Raw genomic sequence first — 11,305 nt, 5'->3', positions numbered from 1 at the left:
CTGACCTTGTGATCCGCCCGTCTCGGCCTCCCAAAGTGCTAGGATTACAGGCTTGAGCCACCGCGCCCGGCCAATTCTATGATTTTTAAAGTTTGTATTATCCATGCCCTAAAATGACTCACAAGTTTCAATGCAGGATACAAAAAATATTTTAAAAAATCATTTGACTTGCTGGAGTAGAGATGTTAAGAGAAAATCAGTAGGGAATAACACATTTAGGAAAGGTGAAAATGCACAAGTTATGACACATTTTGGCCCAGCTTCAAATCCTTAAAGCACTGATGTCTTGTTCCAATTTTTACCCATTACTTTCACTCCAATCCTATTCTTTCTTATTTCCAACCAAGTAGTTTCATATGTATTTGTGTTGGGCTCCACTGGGGGAAAATAGCTATGCGGTGCTCCACCAGTTGACTGAAAAGGAGTGTTTCCTCCACACATACACTCAGCACTGAACTGGGGGCAGTGGTCGGGCACTCAGTAGGGGACGGAGGAGGGGGTCTAAGACAGTGTTACTATCAGTTGTGTGCCACTGGAAGGAAGGTCAGGGCAGGGAAATCTCCCTACTTCACTACTCAGGTCTCTGGGTTGGGCTTGCCGCTCTTCTTGGGGAAGAGCCACTTCTTGGGGCCCTGCACGCAAGAGGACGCACGTGTAAAGGGTCTGTAAACCGACACCGGTTCTGCCAACCGCAGGTGACCACGGCACTGTCTTCTTGGGGAGAATTTTTTTTTTTTTACGTCAGGCCTCATGCTCGCCACACGGGGATCGCCGCCAGGGCTGTGCTGCCGGGTCCCCGCCACATGCTGGAAGCACTGGAGGCGCGGTCCCGGCGCGACCTCGCGAGGCGCCCGCACTGGCCGCAGGACTGCGGGACTGGCGGTGGCGGCGGCTGCGCGGGACGGGGCGGGGCTTGGCTACGGGGAAATGACGTCGCCGTCCCCGCGCGCGCCCTGGTAACGGCGGGTCCCGCGTCCTCCTCCATGTCCCCGCCTACCCCCGCCGCAGCCCGCCCCGTCTCCTCCTCCCTCCGCAGCCTCGCCGAGTCCTCGGTGCGGGCTGTGAGTGGGACTCGGGGAGCCACTCTGTCCTCGACGCCTCCGCCGGGCGCGGGCTGAGGAGCAAGCGAGAGCAGACCCGGCCCCTGGCCGCCGCCGCCCAACCCCGGGCATCTGCCCCGCGCCGTTGTCCCCGCGGCATCGGGCCAGCGGGACCGCCCCGTCCCTTCCAGGGGTGACCCGGGGGTCGCGGGCGGGACGGCGCCTGCGACCGAGTCTGGGGGGCGCCGGGTGTCGGGTCGGGAAGTGGCCGCCGCGACTCTTGCGTCGCGGGCGTCGTTGCTCCGCGGGCCTGCCTCTGCGCGTGGGGACAGGTGCCCCGGCCGGGGTCTGTCGGGAAGATGGCGACCCCGGGCATGAGCTGGCAGCAGCACTATTACGGCGGCTCGGCCGCCGGGGCGGCCAAATTCGCGCCCTCGCCGGCCGCGGCGCAGCTGGCTGGGCACAGCATGGATTACAGCCAGGAGATGCACCTGAAAATGAGCAAGAAAATCGCCCAGCTCACCAAGGTAAGGGGCGCAGCGGTGGGGCGGGTGGTGACCCTGTGCGGGCCGCGCCAGACTCACCTGCCTGCCTGGGAGGCAGCACGCCTTGCGCCCGCAGCGAGGGGAACGCGACTCCTCCGCCGAAGCAACAGCCGGAGACACCTCCAAAACCCTGCAAACTTTGGTGTAACGCTGGCAACATGAATTTAAACTAGACTGCACAACGGCACGGTGGGTGTAAGGGACTTGCACCTGCTTGCCCTTTAAGGCTAAGCCAGCACAGAACAAATTAGGATTTAGTTCCTTTACTCCACAATACTAAATCACTTTACTGTTGCTCCCATGCATCTGCCAGGGCTCCACGAGGCATCACACTACAGAACCAGTTGAAGTACAGTACCGTATTTACGTAATATGACTCGGAATTAAACAGTATCTTACTGGTTAGTTAAGGGGAGACTTAACTTTCAGAGGAATGTAGAAGGGTAAAACATACCTTGAGTGCCGATTTGGGGCATTTAATGAGTCATTCCTTATCCTGACAAAATGTCAAACAAGGCTTATTAGATGAATCACACTGTGTCTGCATCTAGTTCAATGTTTGTCTATCGAAGGATAATTTTCAAGGAGCAGATAGCCGTCAAATTCAGCCACGTGTAGTTAGGACTGTAACTAAATCAGGGGACTTTTTTCTAATTTAATAAATGTCGATAATGAGAAGGAATTGGTATCTGTGAAGCAAGAGCAATTCCTATCAGTTATATTGCTCTGCTTAGATCTCACCAGCAATCTAGCAATACCTATCAGTAAGAAGTGATTTATGGTGTCTGAAAGTTAAGAGATATGGTGTACCTTAATGTGTTTAAGCTGTCTCCTAACAGCTTGTTAGGAGAGTTTGTATGCTGAAGAGAGATGGGCATCGTGGGGGTTACTGCTAGATAGCCTCTGAGTCTGACTCAACTCTAGAGTTCTCATATAATCCCATTGCTGGTTGGCACTTTTGAGAGAGTGAAGTAAGACATGAGATTCCGAAGAGAGGAAAGGAAGGAAATGGGAGTGAAAAAAGGATGAAAAGAGAATAAAAAGATTTTAGTAAAGAAATGTGACTGAGGATAGAAAAGATAACATAAAAGGACTACAAAATGAGAGCACAAATGGAAGAGCAAAAGAAAAGTTACGGGTAGGTAACAGTTAAACTCAGCCAATGTCTTGTGAAGTTTTCTTTTTCGTCTTTTATTTTATCTCAGCACTGACTCAGAAGTTGTTTGTGCGGTGTTTTGTTTCCTTTTTTGTCAGAGTATTGCATTCAGAGAAAGGAAGATCTAAGAAGGAATGATAGTAGTGTATCATCAGAACATTTACACATTTGGAGTCTAAAAGCCAGGCTTCCTGCAACAGTGTTTGATCTTCCGAATACTGATGTCCTGAATGAAGCACATGAATATTTATTCTGATTTTCTCTTATGATGTGTCCGTAACATCCACTGTTCTCATTTTAGATGTAACCCTCTAGAGCCCTACTGTAAGTAATAGGAAAACTCAGTAAATTGGTTGTGGGACTGTGTACTGTTTAATAAAAACTGTTGATCTTCAGTACATTTTTTTTCTTTCTACTTAACACTTTTTCAGTTTCCTGTTCTTTATCAGAAAAAAATAAGTCAGCACCACCGGTAAAGGTAGGTGTATTGATTGGAAGCTGGTATTTTCTCCCATTACATTACCCACCTCGTATCTAATGAGACAAGAGGGTGCTCTCAGGCCAGTGCTCTCACACTGCTTGAATGCCTCATCTGATCTTTACTGAGTGTTACTTGGACTCTGTGGTTTTGTGTTTGTAGTTACAGTCTCTAAACACTCTCCACACCCTCTGCTAAGTACTTCAGACATTTAATCCTTCATACTAGCTTTCTCAGTGTCACATTTTGGACTGGATATTGTCACATTATTGACATTTTGGACTGGATAATTCCTTGTTGGTTGTGGGATATCCTGTGCGTTACAGGATGTTTAGCAGCATCCCTGGCAGTACTCAGTGGGTACCAGTAGCTACCCTCCCACACCCACCCCCAGTCATGACAGTAAACATGCCTCCAGATATTACCAAATTTTCCCAGGATGGGGCAAGGTAGTTGGGACAGAATCATTCCAATAAGAACCATTAACATATCCTGAAATATCTAGGGATTATCTTGCCTTTGTTTACTAAGATAAGGCCTGAGAATGAAACAGTCTGATAATAGGACTCTGTTGCAGCCAACATCTTTCTATTTCTACAGACATATAATAAGACTTGCTTTCTTTATGTACCATTTTGAAAGTTGTCAAATTTTACGGTCATATACACTTATTGTAAATACCATAAGCATGACATCATGAATGTATATAAATATAGAGAGGGACTGTTACAAACTTTACCACTATCTGCCATATAGAATTTTTACTCATGAAGAGTTTATTCATATTAGCAGAGGTGTGTTCCCACTATGGTTGGAGCTTGACAATGGCTTATATTTCATAATTGTACACTGTAAATGTAACCATTAAAATTGGATTTTATTTCTTTTGGAAAGAAGTCAGTAGAACTCTTCAGCATTATAGCAGCAGCACACTTAAGAGCAGTGTGGGAACCTGACACACTGAGTTAAAATTCTCACTCCACCACTTACTACTATTGTGACCTTGAGCAAGCCATTAAACACTGTGCCTCAGTTTCCTAATCTTTAAAATAGAGATGATAATACCTGTTTTACAGAATTGTAACGGCACATAGTAGGCTCTTCATTCAGGCTGTCACTCACTGAAAAGACATATACTAATATGAGTATTAATAAAATATGGATATTTTTTAGAATGCTTCTCTCCTTTTAAAATAAACCATTCTGCATTTAACAGCGTTGTATGATAGTGCACTTATTTTGAGAGTTTTCTGCTAAACTTTTAAAAAATGTGTATATAGTAGTATTTTTTTCTCCTTCGAATATCAAAGTTTAAAGGTTTCACATTTATTCTGTATTGTGGTAGTATAGTACTGAAAATACAGTGTGCGTGTTTCAAAGATTTGGCTTGCTATGAAAGGATAAGCATGAAAGTAATATATATTATAATTTTGCCCAGAGCGAAGCTCAATATATTTTTAACTAAAAAGCAGTCTTTGCTGTATGCATATTTGTTCAGATCCTGTTTCCTAAGAGCCTAACATAGCAACCTTCTCACGGTAAGGAGAACAGCAGTTCTTTAAGCACCTTTAATATAAGGGAGACTTTGGGGAATGTTACAGATACAGCTGGGAGCAAGACACAGTCTCTGCCTTTTAAAGGAAGCCTAGCATATTTGGGTCACTCATGTCAAGTTTTAAGAATTAATATTAGATTCTTGAGCTACATTATGGCAAGTTTCTGCAAATGTTAATGGCTGAACTATCTCAGGATAGGCAGTGAAGCTGGATGGGTTCAGTTATGTTTTGTAAGACCACATTTGTATACTTCTGTGCTCTCCACTGTGTTGACTTTTCAGGATATTAGGTTGAAAAGCAGGCCTTGTGGGATGTAATTATAAAAGCTTTTTTTTTGGTCACTTCAAATTTTTTTCCCTTTTTGTCTCTTTCAATTTACTCTTTGAGACTGGTTCATCCTCTGCCATGGATTAACTTAATTTTTCTGGTTGTTCTTAGATAGTACAAATCATCCTTCAGTAACAAAGTCACAAAAGTCTCAATTTGATTATTAAAATTAAAATGCCCAGTACCAACAAGTAAAAACTGCAGACCAAGCCTGAAATAAATATGAAGCTTCTCCCTTAACTGGTCTCTTGTTCTGTCTCTTGCGAGGAGGAAGCCAGTAACTGGGGAAGGGGGTATCATTGCCTTTTTACTTCTTACCTGGTTTTCCTACTCTTCCTGCTTTGTCTTGCCAGTTCTGGTTTCTGACCCTTCCAAAGTTTGACAAGGAAGAAGCAAAAAGAGGAAAGAGGAGCAGCAAACTTTTACTTGATTAGTGAAGAAGCTAGCTGGTGATTTAGTTTCAGTGCTTTTGTAGCCGTTGCAGATGTTTAAAGCTTTTTCTTTCACTGAAGAATCCTCTGCCTCCCACCTCAGTGGCTCTAGATTTTCACCTGAATTCCTTGACGGTGAGAATTCCCTTACGTTCTGGTTGGTTGCTTCCTCCTTCCTCAGCCTCTTAGAGCTAGCAGTACCTTCACCTTCACTGTGCAGAGGTCTGTGCAAACTCTAGATGCCCCTCTTGCATGGACTCATGTGATCCTACCCCAGGTTGCTCACTCTCCTGTAGAGGCCACATAGGGAGCACTCATTCTTTGCACAAACTCTGCTGGTGGTCACAGTTCAGCCCTCTCTCTCGTTGTCACATGCCTCTTCATGCAGCTTCTCATCCTTTAGATTTTCCAGGGATTAATCAGGTACCAGGTCAGCATGTTCTTCAAACTGCTTGAGACACATGTCAAGTTCTTCAAGTCATCCGCGCAAAACCTTTTTCCCTAGGCTTTAGATGTGGGACAAGCATCTTCTACCCTTCCCCCTTGAAGACACAGGCCCCTGTTACCACAGCTCTCCCCAGGGAAATCTCTGAAACCTATTCATAATCTCCTTGAAGCGCCACCTCACTGGTGGTGGGGGTAGACAGTAACACACCTTAGCACTCTTCTTTAGACTGCCTCTTCTCATTTTCGAGAATGATCTGGCAGCTGCTTTGGAATGTCATTTCTGTTGTCTTTGGTTCTCAGCAGAAACTTCCCTTTTAATACCTTGTTGTGTTAGCTACTTATCAAATGCCTCTTTAGTTGATTGCACTTTTGATAGAGTCTATTTATCACTTACTAGTATAGACATAACTAATATATGGTACAGTGTAAGTTCCCAAACAGCAGGAAGTAGTTTCTTTTGTGTTTTCTGTGCTTAGCATCAAGTCCTCTTATTTAATACCCAGCTTATGGCTCTGCTACTAAAACTGTCCTGTCCAACTACCCTTGTTGGGCTTTCCTTGCTGTGCATTAGCATTGATTGTTGGTACTTCTTACTTGATGCTTAATAATGCAAACTTGCAAATACTGTTTATTGTGTTTATAAATATACTTTGTTTTCGTAATTTGACTGTAAAGTTCTCAGCTCTAGGGACTGTATCTTTTATTTCATGTAACCTTAATATGAATGGTTTGCATATAGTACCAAAGCTTAATAAGTATTTACTGAAGAAGATAGTGGTCGTAATGATACAGCAAGTAATTTTGTTATACAATAGAGAAAGGCAGTATTTTTTTTTTTTTTTTTTGAGACGGAGTCTTGCTCTGTCGCCCAGGCTGGAGTGCAGTGGCCAGATCTCAGCTCACTGCAACTCTGCCTCCCGGGTTCACGCCATTCTCCTGCCTCAGCCTCCCGAGTAGCTGGGACTACAGGCGCCCACCACCTCGCCCGGCTAGTTTTTTGTATTTTTAGTAGAGACGGGGTTTCACCGTGTTAGCCAAGATGGTCTCGATCTCCTGACCTTGTGATCCGCCCGTCTCGGCCTCCCAAAGTGCTGGGATTATAGGCTTGAGCCACCGCGCCCGGCCAAAAGGTAGTATTTTTTAGGAATTGTGTCTGCTACTCTTCTGGGTTAATGATAGATCATTTCAACCGAGTTAAATTATTCCTAAATATGTAAATGTTTATTGACTGCCCTTTAAACTGCTTCAAAAAGCTATTTTATTTCTTAATATATTTTTGATGTAAAAAATAAAAATATAAAGTTCTTTGTCTACCTTATAAATATTTGTCATTTCAAAGTGTAGGTAATTAATATACTAGTTTCTTAGCAAATATAAAAAAGCTTTGTGATTAGTCATTTTATACTAACTCTGCTTTTACTATATGCAAAACCAAAATGTGTTTATATAACACCAAAACCAGTGAATTTTTCAAATAATACTATTGTCTCTTCATGAAATAAATGATTTTTCACTAATTGGTTTGTTTGAATTACTTAGATACTCTTTCATAATAATTCTGTCTTGCTTATGACTTGAGTCTTTGAACAAGAGTGGTAAGTGGCCTCATAAAACATAGCAATTGGCTGAGTTTCACCTTAGCACTAGTACATGCCAAATGCAGCATCTCTTTTTCTTTGTTACATTGCAGCTTTGCCATGCTATTATGCAGTGGCTTGGATGTAATCTTTTAGTCACAGTTGAGTGGTTTGGATTAATTTCTTGCATTTTACTAATGGACACAAAAGCATAGTATCCTATTAATTAATTGGTCACAAACTTATAAAGGGACTTCCTTTAGAGTTAAAGATTTAGAGTTAAAGGTTAAAGGTTTAGGTCAGGCGCCCTCGCTCACGCCTACAATCCCAGCACTTTGGGAGGCCAAGGCAGGCAGATCACTTGAGGCCATGAGTTCGAAACTAGCCTGGCCAACATGGTGAAATCCCGTCTTTACAAAAAATACAAAAAATTAGCTGGTGTGGTGGTGGGTGCTTGTAATCCCAGCTACTTGGGAGGCCGAGGCATGAGAATTGCTTGAACCCAGGAGGTGGAGATTGCAGTTGAGATCATACCACTGCACTGAAGCCTGGGTGACAGAGCAAGACTGTCTCAAAAAAAAAAAAAAAAAAAAAAAAGATTAAAGGTTTAGACTGTGACCAAGCTGACCCTCTCGTTCTCTCATTTTATAGGTATGGAAGGTGAGGGCCCAGTGTCATTTGAAGATTACTCAACCTGAACTCACATTCAGGTCTCTAGATTGGTCTAGGCGGGGGTGGCCACATTAACAGGCCTCTTTTCCCTGTGTCTATCTTCTTTCTAATATTACTTATTCAATGAGAGACCACAGAGTTGTTGTTTTTCCATGTTGGAACCATGTTTTACTTACCATTTGAATCACAGATTTTTGATAAGGGTGAAATCAGCCTGCCTCTCCTCTGTATACTTTCTGTAGAACTTTCTGGGTTTATAGGTTGTATGTTTTGTATACTATGACTTGGTCACTTTGTAACAGGTTTTTTGTATGTGCTACCAGCTTAATGTCATAATATTTTCACGTTTTTATTAACAGATTTAGTCATTCCAAACAAACATATTTAAAATAACATTAACTTAGAGACTGCCATACTTGGTGTGAAAATTACTACTGTGGTTATTTTAGATGTCTTTCTTTTGACTGCTTTCATTCTTGATTAGATTGTTGCTTAGACCCCATTCCTAAATGCAGTAAATTGCAAGTTTTCCAGTTTTTATCAACTTCACTATCTGTTTTGTTTGTTTATGAAAATCCTTTGGTAGCCTCTAATCACCAGTCTTAAAAAGTGTTATGAAAGATAAAGATTCAGCAGGAATATGTGACTGGAGTAATTTCTTCATTTTAATTGATAAGCTCCCTATACTTTAACTTTAAAAATTGTGATATTTTTGAAAATTTTGTATCTCTTAAATGTGAGATGAGAATGGAGAATAACCTGGGTCTAGTTTGTGGAAGAAAATAGGAGGTAATGGGGCCAGGGGAGTACTGATAAAATACTTTTATTTTGCGCTTTCAATTGATCTTATGAGTTTTTTCTTTTTAAGAAAATCTTTTTAAGCATTCAAATAAATTTGAATATTATGCCATGAAATGGAAAGGATGTGAATGACAGGAGTTCGTAATGCCTTTCTTCTTATTCACCACAGGAAGTTTCTAATCTGCAGGCCACTTTAGAATGTAAAGGACATTAAGTAAATGTCAGAGTCGGTTCGCCATGTCCTTTTTTGGAGATAGACACCTATGGGAGAAAATTACTAACTGAATTCAGGATTAGATAAATAGATAAATAAAAACAACAACATTGAGATCCCATCTCTACTTTTTAAAAAATAAAAATAAAGAAAACCGATGTTATAAATGGTAGTTGATATGGGAGAATCATATCAAACTATTAGGTTTATATTTTATATGTCAAGTGTGGTCTAAACCATAGGGGACTTTTTAGATTGACCTAGAGACTTAATGGTCCTTCAAAATATTGGAAAATATTCTTTGACTACCAATTAATATATAAAAGTGAATTTTTGAAACAATGATATTTGCAAGTTGGAGATTGCCAGTTGTAGTATTTTGGTATGCTTAACATTTAAGACCAAAGCAAATATTTTAGAAAATCTGTGATTCTTAACTTTTAACTAAATTACATTGGTGAACAACTGTTATTTGTAGCCTTATTTCACCAAGGATTACATCTTTCTTTTCTACAGAAACTTCAACGAGAATGTAAAAAAAATAGTGAAGTTGAATATATGATTTTTTTATCCCGTATCTTACAGTATTATCTGAGATGTAAATGGAGGCTGAAGCGATCAAAGGATCTCTAATACATGGAAAAACAAAAGACTTAGTGATCAACAATCATATGTGGAATTTGGATATTTTAGACTTGGCTACTGTGTGCTACCTCATTTAATTGTAAAGGAGATAGTACTTCTAATGATTTTTTAATTGCTAATCTGTATTTCCTTATTTATATGTACCATCTCTATACTGAAGTTTAAGGAAGTTGGAAAGTAAAACATTTCATCTATAAAGTACATTACTAATATTTAAATTATCAATAAAATTGATAATTTTAGTAAAAGAATAGGATAAATTCCTATTTATGCTAAATTATTAGAGAATGAGTTATTTCAGTTAACTGGAAGTTTCCATAGCAGTTAATAATTTTTCACTTTCTAATATAGTATACTTACATTTACATCATACCATTCATATATCACACTGGAGTTCTTCATCAACTCCAGATCACTGTTAGGATCATCAGTGCATATACAGGAAATTCGACAAAACTTATACTAGTCCTATTAGGCCAGACCTATGAATGCTGATATTTAATTTCTGAATAAATTGTTACTTGCCCTTTTACTTTTCATGTCTTTCTTATAAAATGAAGTGCCACATTTGAATATTTACAAATTCTAGACATTGGCCTTGGTGGTTGAGCAGATTTTATTTATTCTGGCGAATGTGTGTCTGTGTGTTCACAGGTATTTGCATTTTTCATCCTGCAGCTCCTTCAGCAGTTTTAAAGATTCTCATTTCTTTCAGAAAACATTTTATGACCAAAATACTAAACAGTATTGTTTGCCTACTTTTAGATGTTTCACCTAGTGAATTTTGGGAGTAAGGGGTGTGTGTGTGTGTGTTTAATGGTCTACTCAGAGTAATAAAATATACTTAGATATGACCAAAGTAGAACGTATAGGTCTATGTGTTTGGTAAACTTGTTGAATGCCTACTATATGAAAGACATTGTGCTTGGTACTATTAATTATTTAATACTATTTATTATTCCATTTCAGGCTATGTATTTAGGTTGGTGCAAAAGTAATTGCGGCTTGGGCCTTTATTTTCAATGGCAAAAACCTCAATTGCTTTTGTGCCAACCTAATACTTTACTTATTTTTTCCGACGTCATTGAGAAAATGTATCTGGAATATATTAATCGTATATTTTAATTACAACATATTTATCAGTACACTAATTCTGACAAATTTTAAATGTGTAATCATGGGCAACTTTTTCTATTTGGTTTCATTCTTTTTGGGTAGAACTTATATACATGCTTTTCTTGGATAAAGAAACTATGCTGATGCCTTCTAAATTCTCTAATAAGGTTTTGATGCCTCAGTTGACATATTCTGGTTACAAATCTCTAATATATTTGGCTGGGGGGTAGAGCGGGTAAAAGGAAATTTCAGTCTTGGAAACCCCGGAGTTAATGTGTTTGTGTAAGGTTTAGGTTTCTC

General features: G+C 40.5%; 1 protein-coding gene across 8 annotated transcripts in view; it reads left to right on the top strand.

The window, feature by feature from the left end:
• The first annotated feature begins 969 nt into the window (after positions 1–969).
• FAM184A (family with sequence similarity 184 member A) overlaps positions 970–11,305 on the top strand; it is a 137,273-nt gene continuing 126,937 nt past the window's right edge. For 7 of the 8 annotated variants that reach the window (XR_500003.3, XM_008007211.3, XM_008007212.3 and 4 more), the window contains exon 1: positions 970–1,567. Coding sequence is in view for 6 of the 8 variants with exons in the window: in XM_008007211.3 (XP_008005402.3) it covers positions 1,400–1,567 (168 nt within the window). In the remaining 2 variants the exon portion in view is untranslated. The remainder of the gene's footprint in view (positions 1,568–11,305) is intronic. The other variant, XM_073022437.1, reaches the window with a different exon arrangement.

Source organism: Chlorocebus sabaeus, chromosome 13 (assembly GCF_047675955.1).
Source record: "Chlorocebus sabaeus isolate Y175 chromosome 13, mChlSab1.0.hap1, whole genome shotgun sequence".
Classification (NCBI taxonomy): Eukaryota; Metazoa; Chordata; class Mammalia; order Primates; family Cercopithecidae; genus Chlorocebus; species Chlorocebus sabaeus.
The sequence above is the reverse complement of the archived record's forward strand: the minus strand, read 5'-3'. Positions and strand labels throughout refer to the sequence as shown.